Genomic DNA, 13,550 nt, shown 5'->3' on the forward strand with positions numbered 1-13,550 from the left:
TAATCAGATGTGTAAAATATTATTCTTATACTAGTCTTTGTTCACATACGTATATTATTTCACTACCTATTGGTGTACCTTTTAATTGGCGTAGCTTAGTATTTATTCAAATCAAAAATTGTATCACTAAATGTGGCACCTTATAAATAAATAAATAAATAAATAAATGAACTTTACAATACCATTATATTACTATATAAATTGTGAGAAAAAAATGAAACTGCCGTAAGCAAGAATATTTTATCACGATAAAGATCTCGACACAGCGTTCTCAAAAATTTGAAATGCAAAACTTCTTTCACAGCAGACTCGAATAGGACATAATCACAAAACCTACAAGCTCTTAGAAAAATGTAAAAAATAACCATAGTCCTTTGACCATTACAAAATGTGACTTACAAAGGCTCCTTTCTTAAACAAACCACAGTGAGGAGCGACACTCGAATTCATGAAAAAGGCGCAGGGTTTAAGCGTTTGAGTACAAACCTTTTCATGCAACGCTTCGTAGCATAGTCGCTACTCGCTACGTAGCTGTGTGCTATGGTACGCTCAGTGTGCTACGAGTCGGCCTACGAGGCGGACGTGACGCGCTACGGTGTCGTAGACGTTTCGATGTTTGTGATTGTAAAATTAATTGTGAGTGTATAAAGGATTAACGATTGAACTGGTATACGGTTAGAATAATTACTATTCGCGTTGTATCCTACATTTATTTTGTTTGTGCAGATAACTGTAATTGAAAGCGTTTTTTATTTCCGTGATTTACATATTAAAGGGATTGTATTTCGTTTAATACAAAGGTTACACTTGAAATAATAAATATAAAATTATACAGATAACAGTGTACAAAATTTACATCTTCATTGCATAACAAAAAGAAAAATTCGTTAACAAATTCAAATAACTACCATACACTGTATAAAAAACATTTATTCTATGGTCCCTGAATACATAATCCCAAAATAATTTTCTTAATTCCACTATAAGTTACACAAAGTTTATAATTACAATTTTGTTACATGTAAATTGACACGTGTAAACCCTTGCCTTTGTTTGTAATTAAATAACGTTGTAATTGTTTCACTAATTTTGTTTTCGAGTAAATTATTATTTGATTGGTTTAATCAAGATGTTTCGTAACAATCACGTAACAATAATATTAGAGTTTACAATGAGTCCTTCAGCAAAGAGGTTCGATTTAATTGCTTGCGATCAATTTGTCTGTGTTTCTAACAAAGGTTGGAGTTGAAACGATTCTTGTTTAAGACATATTTGATTGAATTCTGATCTTACTATTGTTCGTCAATTAAGTAGATCACTTCTCAATTCTATAGAGTCAATGTAGAGAAATTGATTGATGATTGATTTTAGAATGACATGATTTTTTAATAAGAAAATGGTTATAGCATACATATACAATTATGTATAACATAGATAAAAAATAGAAAGGTTCTTTAACGATTAAGCATTTAATATCGATGAACTCATTTTAAATTTATGACTTTATAAAGTCATTGAATTGAAATTTTATAATATAAATAAAACCAAAACATCTAGATATTGTGAATAATTATGTTTTTAATCTATTTCTCTCCCTTTTTTGAACAGCCCTTGACTACATTGTAGCTCTCAGGGGATATGTAAATGAGATTCATTCAAGTTTCTATTCTACGTTCATATTTCATGTGAGACGTTAAATTTTATCAAAAATATTAGATAAGAAAAAGTTTTAGATAAGAAATATATAATTTAGTAAAATAACCTGATGAGTTTAGGGATTACTTACTTTTATGTTTGTTCGATCGTGAGAATATAATATTATTATCTACGAGAACAAAATAGTGATAGTTAATGAAAATGTTTTAAGTTGCTTTTTTACGATTTTTTAGAATTGTAGATACCTACCTTTAAATTGTCTTTTTTGTAGATACAACTTTTACTTAGGTAGGTACTTCAATTCAATAGTATTTAGTGAAATATTCATATCTATTAAGCAAAATTACATTATAATCAATCAAAAACATCCCATTCATCATTGCTATTTTGAATGTAATAATAATCTTGTTTTAATTTCGTAAAAATTACATACCATATTATACAGTATACACATAGAATAAAAATAAAACACACAATAACTCGTAATAGAAAGCTTCCAAAGTTGAAATTGCACTGCATTTATAACCGGCCTTGTAACTCAATTTGATAATTATTGTGCACAGAGGTCAATGATCTATACTTTATGTTTATTTTTAGACTTCAATTAACGTCCTTTTAAAGGTTATATAATTAAACTAGCTCTTATATAAATAACCGACGTATAAATTCATATTTCATTCGACTTCTAAAAAAGGAGGTTCTCAATACGGCTGTATTTTTTTATTTTGTTACATATGAACTTTTAGCTGGGTGAACCGATTTTGAAAATTATTTTTGTATTTGAAGGCTAGTGCCTCTCGTGTGGTCCGACTTAAATTTGATCTAGTTCTAATTTTAGAAGACGGTTTCGTTTTTTGATAAAATAAATTAATAAATGCTGTCCTTTTTTCCGGGTTGCCTGGCAGAAATCGCTTATACCACCCTCTGTATACCTATTTTATTACTTGAATCTATACTATATATCGCTATAAGTACTATATTGCGAGTACAATAAATAATTTTTCTTTCATTCACACAAATAAAAACGCTATAATTACAGTAAAAATACTAACAGTACACATACTATACAGTAAACCAGATGCAGTGTAGAAACAGTGAGTAACGAACTAGAGTGAGGTAGTGATAAAATGTACTGTATGAGGTGACTGAATAGTTTGCGGAATGAGGACGGAACGATCCTGCTTTTGGTCGATGCTGCAAGCGTTGGCTCTGTTGCCGACTATGGCTCTAAGAGGTAAGGAAATATCCTTTTTTTTTTTTTTTTTTTTTTAGTGGGGAAATCTTGCATCGATACCCACGGCCTCCGGGGAAGAGGCCGTGGGTTATGTCGGATTCCTACCGACCAAAACCCCACTGTGTTCCGTCTAGCCACATCAGCGACAGGGCCACGGGTATGTGTAGAATTCATCCGTGACCGAGGTAAGGAAATATCCTACTAATATAATTTATAATCCCCATAACATCATAGTATAAAGGTATTATCTGTGTGTCCCTTTCTTTACTAGCATTAAAATATGAAACGGATGTTGATGTCAGTTTTTTATTTGAGTCAAGCGAACGCGGGCAAAGGCGCGGGTGGCAAGCTAGTTATATTAAAAACGCAAAAAAATGAGGTTATAGTTTATCACTACATAGTATAAAACAAAGTCGCTTTCTCCGTCCCTATGTCCGTTTGTATGCTTAAATCTTTAAAACTACACAACGGATTTTGATGCGTTTTTTTTAATAGATAGAGTGATTCAAGAGGAAGGTTTTAGTATATAATTTATTAGGTTTTAGACAAAGCGGGCGAAGCCGCGGGCGGTAAGCTAGTAATATTATAAACACAAAAATTGTGTGTTTGTTATTCTTTCAAGCAAAAACCACTGTACGGATTTTGATGATACTTGGCAGGGATGTAGCTTATGTACCAAATAAATACATAAGCTATAGATGTACTTGGTGTTGCTTATTGCTGGTGAAATCACGTAGCACAGCTAGTAATTAATATTTGGGTATACTACCTTTGGCGGCTTCGCAGATGTTATCAAAGGAAATTCCCTAGGGAACAAGTTGTTTCACCTTTGCTTTTTACCGCAAAAAGCTGTCAATATCACTCACTAGCTGAACTGTCTCTACATACAAAAATCATACCATTAAATAGCGCCATTGTGACGTGAAGGAAAGACAAACAAATAAAGACACAGTCACATTTGTGATATTAGTAAGGTTATTATGTCGTAAAATCAGGTGCTATCTATCATGTACCCAATTTACTGGTAAATATCTGAAATATTTATTTGATATATTTATTTTTTTATCTGAAATATTTATTTTATGCAATAGCTTTACCGCGGCAGTCCCCAAGTGCACACGTCTTATTTTATTTTCTAATGCCTAATGGGAATTAGATGAATGAATTTCGAACATTTATCTACCAAGACTTGTTTCTTTAGACTGAGAAGTTAGAACAATGATAAAAGTCTTGAAAAAAAATTCTACGTTCTCTGTCTTCTTTATCTTATAACCTTGGATATAGGCCTTATGGTAGATATGTTTTTTCTTACCTTAGGCATTTATAAAATACATTTTCAAATTCTAATTCAAATTATATTTATTTGCAAGAATATAGTTACAAATAATATATGTTTTAATTACAATATTATGTGGCTTATACATTCTACCCATCGATGAGTGTCAGTCAGGGTGTGCAAATATTAAAAAAGAAAGTTAATTAATCTAATTATGAAATGAACTCACAATTCAATTTTCACAATTACACGAACACACTACAATTTACACGATTATATCACACACAATTCAGTTTACACTACTTCAAAGTCATAAATTATTCAATGCCATAAAATTGTTTCACTATTAACCAGAACTTTGTTCAAGAAAATATTTTTATAAATCTATGTTGTATGAATTGCTATTACATTATTAATCTTATTTTCAGATTTCCTAAGAAAAAAATCGTTATATAAAATTAACACGGCCTGAACCTTTTACTCACGTATTACAATATTGTATTACATCATTACTTTGTTTACATTGTAACTATGTTTATCTTTACATAGTTACCTTTATTACATAATTATTATGTACTTTAAACTGTTACAAATTAATAGGGGTGAACTATCATGAATTGGGTCAGTATCGCATTTGGGTAGTTACCACAAAAACCGCATATAAATTTAGCATTTACCACAATACTACAGAAGATTCGTGTAACTTACTGTACCTAAATGATTTTCCAATGACAAGTTATATAAAAATATGCGTAATAAGTATAATTGTTTACTGTTACAGATTATTTGTTTATTTAATGTTACCTAATCACTACATAATTTCATGAAAATCGGTTCAGCAGTTTTCGCGTTTGCGAGTAACAACCTATTAACTTTTGCATTTTTAAAATTAGTAGGATGACTTCGGTTTCTCACGGGTTGACTCGATATAAGAAATAGCTTTAAAAGTAGTACTAATGAAATTGTTTTAATTATGTTTATTTCATCACATTTTTGTTTTTCGGTACACATAGAAAGTATTATTAGATAGAATATATTATTATATCTATCTAATTTATGCAAAAAATCTATTTCAGGAAAGAAGCTTTCTCATTAATTGTACATGTATACGCGAAAACATAAAGAGATTTTCTATAACAAACAAATTATAATACAGATAATTAGAATCGTTAAATAATTAATTATTAAGTAATTAAAGTTTTTAGTTTCTTTATAAACGCGATGCTTTTATCTCAAACAGAATCGAGATTTTACATAATCGAAATTGAGTATAAGCCTATAATTAAAATTCTTGTAATTATAATATTTGTGTTCTTTAGTATGTGGTATTTATAATTTTCAATACTTAATATTATAAAGCTAAAGAGTTTGTTTGTTTGTTTGAACGCGCTAATCTCAGAAATTACTGGTCCGATTTGAAAAATTCATTCGGTGTTGGATATCGAGGAAGGCTATAATTATATATTCTATAATATAAGCTACTAGCGGTCCGCCCCGGCTTCGCCCGTGGTACATATTAACGTTTTCTCTACATAAGAACCATCCTCGTACTTCAAGGAATATAATAAAAAAAGAATTATCGAAATCGGTTCAGCCGTTCTCGAGTTATGGAATTACAACGAAAAGTGGCATTGATTTTTATATATTAGATAAGTAATATATTATCATCACGCTACGACCAACAAGAGTGAAGCCGCGCGGGTAAAACCGCGGGGCACTGCTTGTCTTATAAGCAATCTTGGCTTCCTGCATAGTGACTGTAAAAGTTTATTTAAGTTTATAAAATATAGAAAGAGAAATTAAATTAGATCAACAAGTTTTTTTATACTTTAAAATATCAATAGTGGGTGTCACTGTTTGATTAATGATGACAAAAAAGTTTTTATTTTTAGCACCTCTTCGAATTTCCTCTCAATACGGTATTTTCCCTGTCTTTATTTAGGCAGATCATTTTTCAATGAACCGTTAATGACGGTACTTAATTATTGTTGTAAAAAGTTTTAATTAACATTGAGACAAAAGTAATTTGATAAACAAAAACTTCTATTATTTTTAACTTTAATCGTTGCTAAAATGAAGACTGCTACATAATGTAAAAATATATATATAAAAATACATCAGTGTTTAGGATCCTAAAAAATTACTAAACCAATCAATCAATATCATAAATCATAACATACTATAATATATTATAATTATTTACCAGAGTTACGGCGAATAACTTAGGGAAGTAGGTATATAATATTATAATGTTGTCGTATGGTAAAAAATATTTATGTGTAGATATCTTACCGGAAATGTATGTAATCCGTCATTGTATACAATTCCTAGGAAATGTATACAATTCCTAAAATCGTACGGAAATGTGTGAAATAAATTATTTTATACACATTTCCTAGGAAATCTATACATTTCCTAAATAGCTATCGGAAATGTAAAACATTTAAGATATTGATATGTCGTAGGCAAGTTGTATATAATCTGGCCGTTTACAAACGGTCGGCATTTTGTAGTAACTATGCCCATAATTCGTAATCAGAAATTTTTTGTTTGGATAAGGGGGTGGGTTAGGTTAGGTTCGTGTTTTTTAAAACTACACAGAAATAGGAGCCCCACGAAGTGGGGCTCCGTCGGCTCGCGACCGTCTTTTTGTAGAATTTTGGGAAAAGACGAATTTTCGGCATATTAAAACAGCTAGCCGTAATATACGGCGGATTGTACAATCCGACTGCGCCAAATATACGCAAGGACAGCGGGACGAGGGGACCGATTACTTGCAAAATGAAAATTTGATTTTATAAGAATAAATATAAGTTGATTTTGTGATATTTACGTTAAAAGTTAAGTAGATAGTTGATTTTTAAAATGTTAATTAGTAAGATAATAATATGAACATAATATTATTAATTAGTAAGATAATAATATGAACATAATATTATTACAATTTTACGGTATGACTGTTACCCGATTGTATCAATAAGAGCTATAATAAAAAAATAACAACGTGTTTTATTACAGAAAGCATTTACTTTACACATTTCCTAATACGATATGGGAATTGTATACAATTCCTAGGAAGATTATACATTTCCTAGGATATGCATGCATTAAATAGTTTTTTAAACAATATTTTATACATTTCCTAAATGGTATCGGAATTGTACACATTTCCTAGGAATTGTATACAATTCCTTGATTTCATACATTTCCGGTAACAGATACATAAATATTTTTTACCATACGAAAGCTACCTGAAAACATCCCTACTTCGATAAAAATTGAAAATTAATTTCCAAACATACATCGAACCGAATCCCTACCACAATTCTCTATATCGCATTTATTAATAAAAGCCACAGATATTCATGGATTTCACGGTCAAAACTCATGTAATAATTCAATATATACGACCCTTCGTAAATTATACAAACGCACACGACGGTTTACATGGTCATTAAATTTTAAAACATGTGTCATGTACGTTTAGTCAAGCAAATACGTATTCGTAGTTATTAAATATGTAACTCGATGTTTGTGAATACGTTTCTATCGTGTATTAGTTCCTGAAATAGACACATCGAAATAATGAATTCCTTACACAAACTATAACTACAGACCGCCTTCTTGGTACAGTGGTTGACGCGTGAGCGTAGAACTCACCGGGTCCTGTGTTCGAATCCCGATGGAGATGAAGAAAAAAAAATGTCTCGGTCTGGCAGGACACCGAGAGCTGATCACCTTCTTGTCCCTAAAGAAAATCGGTCAGTGAGAAAGATGTATAGATATTGCATCTGCTCCTTACCCCAGTTGGGGACACAGACCTTCATTTTGTTACACAAACTATGTTTTACAAAGTTTATCGTTTTAGTTTTATAATATTAGTACTATAGATAGTATAGATTCTATACCATCTGACTATAAAAAGAGATCATGGTAATTTTTTTCAATATAGTAGTAGTTTTGTTTCTTTGTTTAACCCATACTACAAACACTATTTTTACACACAAGCGTTTAGTTTTTTATCTATTTATCTACTTAACCTATGTTGTAATTTGTAACATACAAAATTCAATAATGTTCATTACTATGATCTTTAACTGCATGGTAATGTTAATTAAAATAACCCATTAAGAATAATGCGACCTGTGGTGAAGGCGTAATTATGGCTATAGATACCATTACAAGTATGTATGTATGTATAGATATACCGCTGCGATGTTAATGGCTACCCGGGGACTGTAAGGATGTTGTTGTGTTTTCCTATATATAGGAATAATGCTTATTTATCTGCTAGCTTTCCGCCCACAGCTTCGCTTTGATGAAAACTTAACAAATTATATTCTGTAGCGTTCCTCGAAAACCACTACATATTTCTAATTAAAAGAATTGCACCATAATCGGATATATTGCAAAGAAAAATAAAATTCACATGGGGATGGGGATGGATAGATTAATGGGAAACTTTGATTTAAAAAACTGATTAAGTCATAAAGTTTGTCATATATACAAACATTGTAATCGTTTTGTAATAGGTTAAAATACAAATAGTAAAAGCTCTAGGTATTTTCATATACTAAAATAATCAGTAATAATCTATAATATAAAAATTGAACCGATTTCGTTAATTATTTTTCTATTATAATCCTTGAAGTACGAGGATGGTTCTTATGTAGAGAAAACGTAAATATGTACCACGGGCGAAGCCGGGGCGGACCGCTAGTCTATAATATAAAAATGAATAGCAAAATGTGTTGGTAAGCGCATAACTCGAGAACGGCTGAACCGATTTCGTTAATTTTTTTTAAATATTCCTTGAAGTATGAGGGTTGTTCTTATGGAGAGAAAAAGTAAACATGTACCACGGGCGAAGCCGGGGCGGACCGCTAGTAATCCATAAAAGAAGCTAAATATCATACAATATGTTACACACACAATACTTAATACGATCCTCATAAATTACTTCAAGGGCCGTCCTAGAATTTAGATCAGCGTTAACCAACCTTTCTCGCTATACTAAAATGTATCTTGAAATTTTTTCTATTGTATTGTTATTTCCATATTTCCATATCAAAAAGGGGATTGGGATACATTGAAAAACCGTGTATTTGACTCACAATAATGTCTTTCATCTTGGAGCGCGATCTGAATTGCTTTTCAGGTGGCTTTCTAGGTCCGATTGCTTTTATCGATACTATTTTTTTAAATGTTTCATCGATCTTATTTATAGAATTAGAAGCAATACGGTTAAAAATTATAAAAAAGATAAACTGAATTTATTCCATAAAAGCCCCTTACAAGGAAAAACTGATGTATATTGACTGGCCGGTTGGCTTGGTTGGTAGTGGCCCTGCCTTCCAAGTCACTGGTCGTGGGTTCGATTCCCACCCGGGGCAAATATTTGTGTGATGAACATAGATGTTTGCTCTGTGTCTGGGTGCTAATTATCTATATAAGTATTTATTTAAAATTATATAATTATGTATGTTTATCAGCCATCTGGTTTCCATAACACAAGCGAAAGCTTAGTATGGGATCGGATCGTGCCGTGTGTGAAAATAGTCCCGAAATATTTATTTATTTATATTTATACATCAACTACATACGTATGTATAATATGGCTTTAAGATTTTCGCCAACGGTTATTCCATATCGGTTGTTAAGATAAAATCGATAGGACAAGTACATTTATATTATTTCATATAGGTAATATGTACTCATGAACTCATTTATATTATAAATGAGTTACAGAGAAGCGATGATTGCCTCTTCGTAAAACAAGATATCAGAATCAGCGCTTATTACATTATAGAGAAGTCTTCTCAAAATACTGTTGTCAAGGATGTATCCGATCTGAAAATAGAAACAATTATCATTTATTTTTAAATACATAGTTATAAGTATTATAATTTTATAAAACTGTGTTAATGTGAAATTAATAGATAACAAATAGGATCTGTATAATGTAGTAGTTGATTTATTCACAGAATAATTTATTATAATTACAGACTTGATAGTTTATATTAAGGAATCATTTAATTATGCTTTACACGATAGTTAAAGCTTAGTATGTAATGGCATTAATAGATATCCATACTATAATATTATAAATGCGAAAGTAACTCTGTCTGTCTGTTTTGGCGTGATTGAGTAATCACGCCAAAACTACTGAACCAATTTTCATGAAATTTGGTATGGATATATTTTGATACCTGAGAAAACACATAGGCTACTTTTTCCCGGGAAAATGACGCAATCCCGGAAATCCCACGGAAACGGGAACTATGCGGGTTTTTCTTTGACTGTGCGGGCGAAGCCGCGGGCGGTAAGCTAGTATTATTATAAATTAACAGGAAGAAATTAGTAAACTAATCTTGGGGAGACCGAGTCTCGCCCGAGCTTTCGCCCACTTTGCAGTGAGCGTCGGGATAATAATATAATGAAATAATCGCGTTTGAAATCCAGTTGAATATATAATTTTTAAATGTATTGCACTTGCGTAAAATCAAACACAGGGAAATACTAAATAGGGAATAAATTATTTTAGAAAATACGCAAAATACCGTCACGTCTAGAACACAGATACCTACATAATATTTTCAACTCTAACAATATCCAACAATCGAAAGAACATTAGAATTGCAATAGTGACCTTTTGATACACCCTAGCGGCTATGAACTCAAGTGTGTAATACATTGGTGGCCCAGTAAGCCGCTATAAGTTGAACTTATGTTCAAAACTGTAAATGTAGACCTCACAAACGGTTAGACCCGATAAATGGAGCGAGCTTTGTAAATGATCCCGGAGATTTTGAGCTAGTGAAACATGTGGCTATCGTTCGCTATTTCGCGTAGTTGTATAGGAATGGAATATTTTGAATAGTTTTTTGTTTTTATGGTGAATGTGGGTGAAAGAGTATGGCACTTTGTAAATTAATGTTTGAATATATTTTAAGTTCCGTCGTAAAAAGTACAAAGTGGCGGATAAATTAATTATTATTAGTTCACTTTTTATGAGACAAAGGATTTTGGTTTTTGAAAGCCTTTGGAGTAAATTTCGTAATAATATTGAAACTTAATTAATAAATAATAAGTAATTCCATAATAAATAAATAAATAAAATAATTATACGTCCCCTTACTGGTAAAACTGACTAACTGCACATTTTTACAAAATTAAGTTATATACACCAATCGATTCGTCCCGTCAAGATCTATCTTCAGGTAAAACCCGTTATCTTCTACGGTGCGTAATTACAAAGTTAGCTTCGGCTAAAACAGCCTTTCTTGCATGATTCTCCACAATTGCTTCTATAAAAAACGATTAAGGAGCTTTGCTTTAGGATATTATTTTAAAAAATGTATACTGTTAAGACAATGTTTCGCGTTTTAACACGTTTTCGTTTATTGACACTTGTATTCATCATACACAGAAACGATTCATTTAAAACCAGTTATCCTACAGTACCTAGTTGGTTGTGGTTCTTTAAATTTTACAAAATTATTGATTAACACTTCATAAAATAAAAGTTAAAAAGCTTTAGTTACTTTTTCTTGAATATTAGTTAGCGTTTTTGCCTTTTTTGAGGCAAGTAAAATAAATTATCCGATTGTAGTACATTATTACTGAATTACATTAGTTTCACGCTTTTTAAATTACTTCAGATAAAACAAACTACAAGCGCCCCCTCAGCGTATTCTTCATTTTTCTTGAAATTCTTCTGCAATTTCTTAGATTATTTTCTAATAAAACATTACCTGAATAATGGGCCTTTCATAACAAACCACTAATAACCTAGATTACTGATGTCTACACATCTTAAAATGTTGTCATACTTTCAAATGCTTATAACTCCAGTTTATGTTTTGTGCAGATAATCACTTTTACCAGTAAGGGGACGGCCGATTTACTAATCTGGAACTGTAATAAAACCTGGCTGTATGGTATAATTTTTCTATCTAGTTTTAAAATCCTTATCGATTCCAATATGAAATATATGTAGCCATCACACTGCACGAGAAATCTTCAGTTCATTAATTTATTGTAAAAGCCTGACTCGCACATAAACCACACAATCCTGAAAGATTTATTTTGCGAATTATCTCAAGAGTTGCTTCGAGTTCAGAAGTTTGTCATACTTTGAACTGTACTTCAAACAACATAGCTCGATCCAATTCCTAAGATAATAAATAAATATTTATTTATTTATAAATACTTTATTGCACTTAAAGATAACAAAACAAGAAATACAAACACTTAAATATAACTTACACTAAGTACAATTGGCGGTCTTATCGCTTAGAGCGATTCTTCCAGACAACCTTTGGTACAATAGAGGAATAAATACCAAAAACATAAATGGGTAGTGCAATAATAACTATGACAAAGGATACACATACATATTATTTATATTGTGATATAAACTAAAAAATGTTGTGTGGTTTTATGAAACCACGGTAAAAGTGAAACTGTTCGAACGGTTCCGAACACTGCTTTGTGTAGCGCATGTCGCGTGCCGAGTAGGTATACCTACTCGGCAGCCGCGATACACGCGACATGCGCTACACAGACCAAAAAGTTTGAGACGATGTAATAAAAGTTTCACTTTAATAAGTAGAAGGGAATAGAGATTCGAAGAAAAGTACCATACTAAAATAATACGTTTTTCATTTTCATTTTTTTCATATTTTAACATATTTTAAATATGTTAAAATATGAAAAAAATGAAAATTAAAAACATATTTATTTCATACACTATCGTCTACATTACAAAGTATATCGTCATTACATTGTAAAACGCTTTCTCTGTCCCTATGACGTATGCTTAAATCTTTAAAACTAAGCAACGGATTTTGATGCGATTTTTAAATAGATACCTAGAGTAATTCAAGAGGAAGGTTTTTTTAGTATATAATTAATTAGGATTTAGACCAAGCGGGTGAACCCCGGGGCGGAAAGCTAGTAAAGATAATTTTATCTTTTCTATATCATCCTTCTTCCATATAAAATGATCATAACGTGTAACAAATTTTCGCAAAATAAATACGCAGTCTCATATAAATGTGGTTATGTTAATCCCTAACCCTTTAGCGCAATAAAAAATAATGGTGCGTCAATGTGATTAAGACCTCAAATCCCCATCTATATGGATAACATTCTCGTTTCCCAATGTTTGTTAACAAAATTCTGAAATGAATTTTTTTGTTTATTACGCGTGCACAACACTCGATACTATAAACTAAAGTCCTCCGCCGCGTCTGTTTGTTCGCGATACATTGAAAATGTATATGGAAATTAGGTCACTAAAACCTATGGATAGCCCATTAGAATAATAGTAGTATAATAGTAACTAGATTTCCGCCCGCGGCTTCGCCCGCGTTTTCAAAG

General features: G+C 31.4%; 1 protein-coding gene across 6 annotated transcripts in view; it reads left to right on the forward strand.

The window, feature by feature from the left end:
• Window positions 1-549: 549 nt before the first annotated feature.
• LOC123698349 (limbic system-associated membrane protein) overlaps window positions 550-13,550 on the forward strand; it is a 52,866-nt gene continuing 39,865 nt past the window's right edge. Inside the window, exons 1-2 of one of the 6 annotated variants that reach the window (XM_045644947.1) lie at window positions 550-636; window positions 2,696-2,890. In XM_045644947.1, coding sequence (XP_045500903.1) covers window positions 2,818-2,890 — 73 coding nt within the window. In that variant the 5' untranslated portion in view covers window positions 550-636; window positions 2,696-2,817. Of the gene's footprint in view, window positions 675-2,695; window positions 2,891-13,550 lie in introns of all 6 variants that reach the window. The other 5 variants (XM_045644946.1, XM_045644948.1, XM_045644950.1 and 2 more) reach the window with 5 other exon arrangements.

This window comes from Colias croceus, chromosome 16 (assembly GCF_905220415.1).
Source record: "Colias croceus chromosome 16, ilColCroc2.1".
Taxonomy (NCBI): domain Eukaryota; kingdom Metazoa; phylum Arthropoda; class Insecta; order Lepidoptera; family Pieridae; genus Colias; species Colias croceus.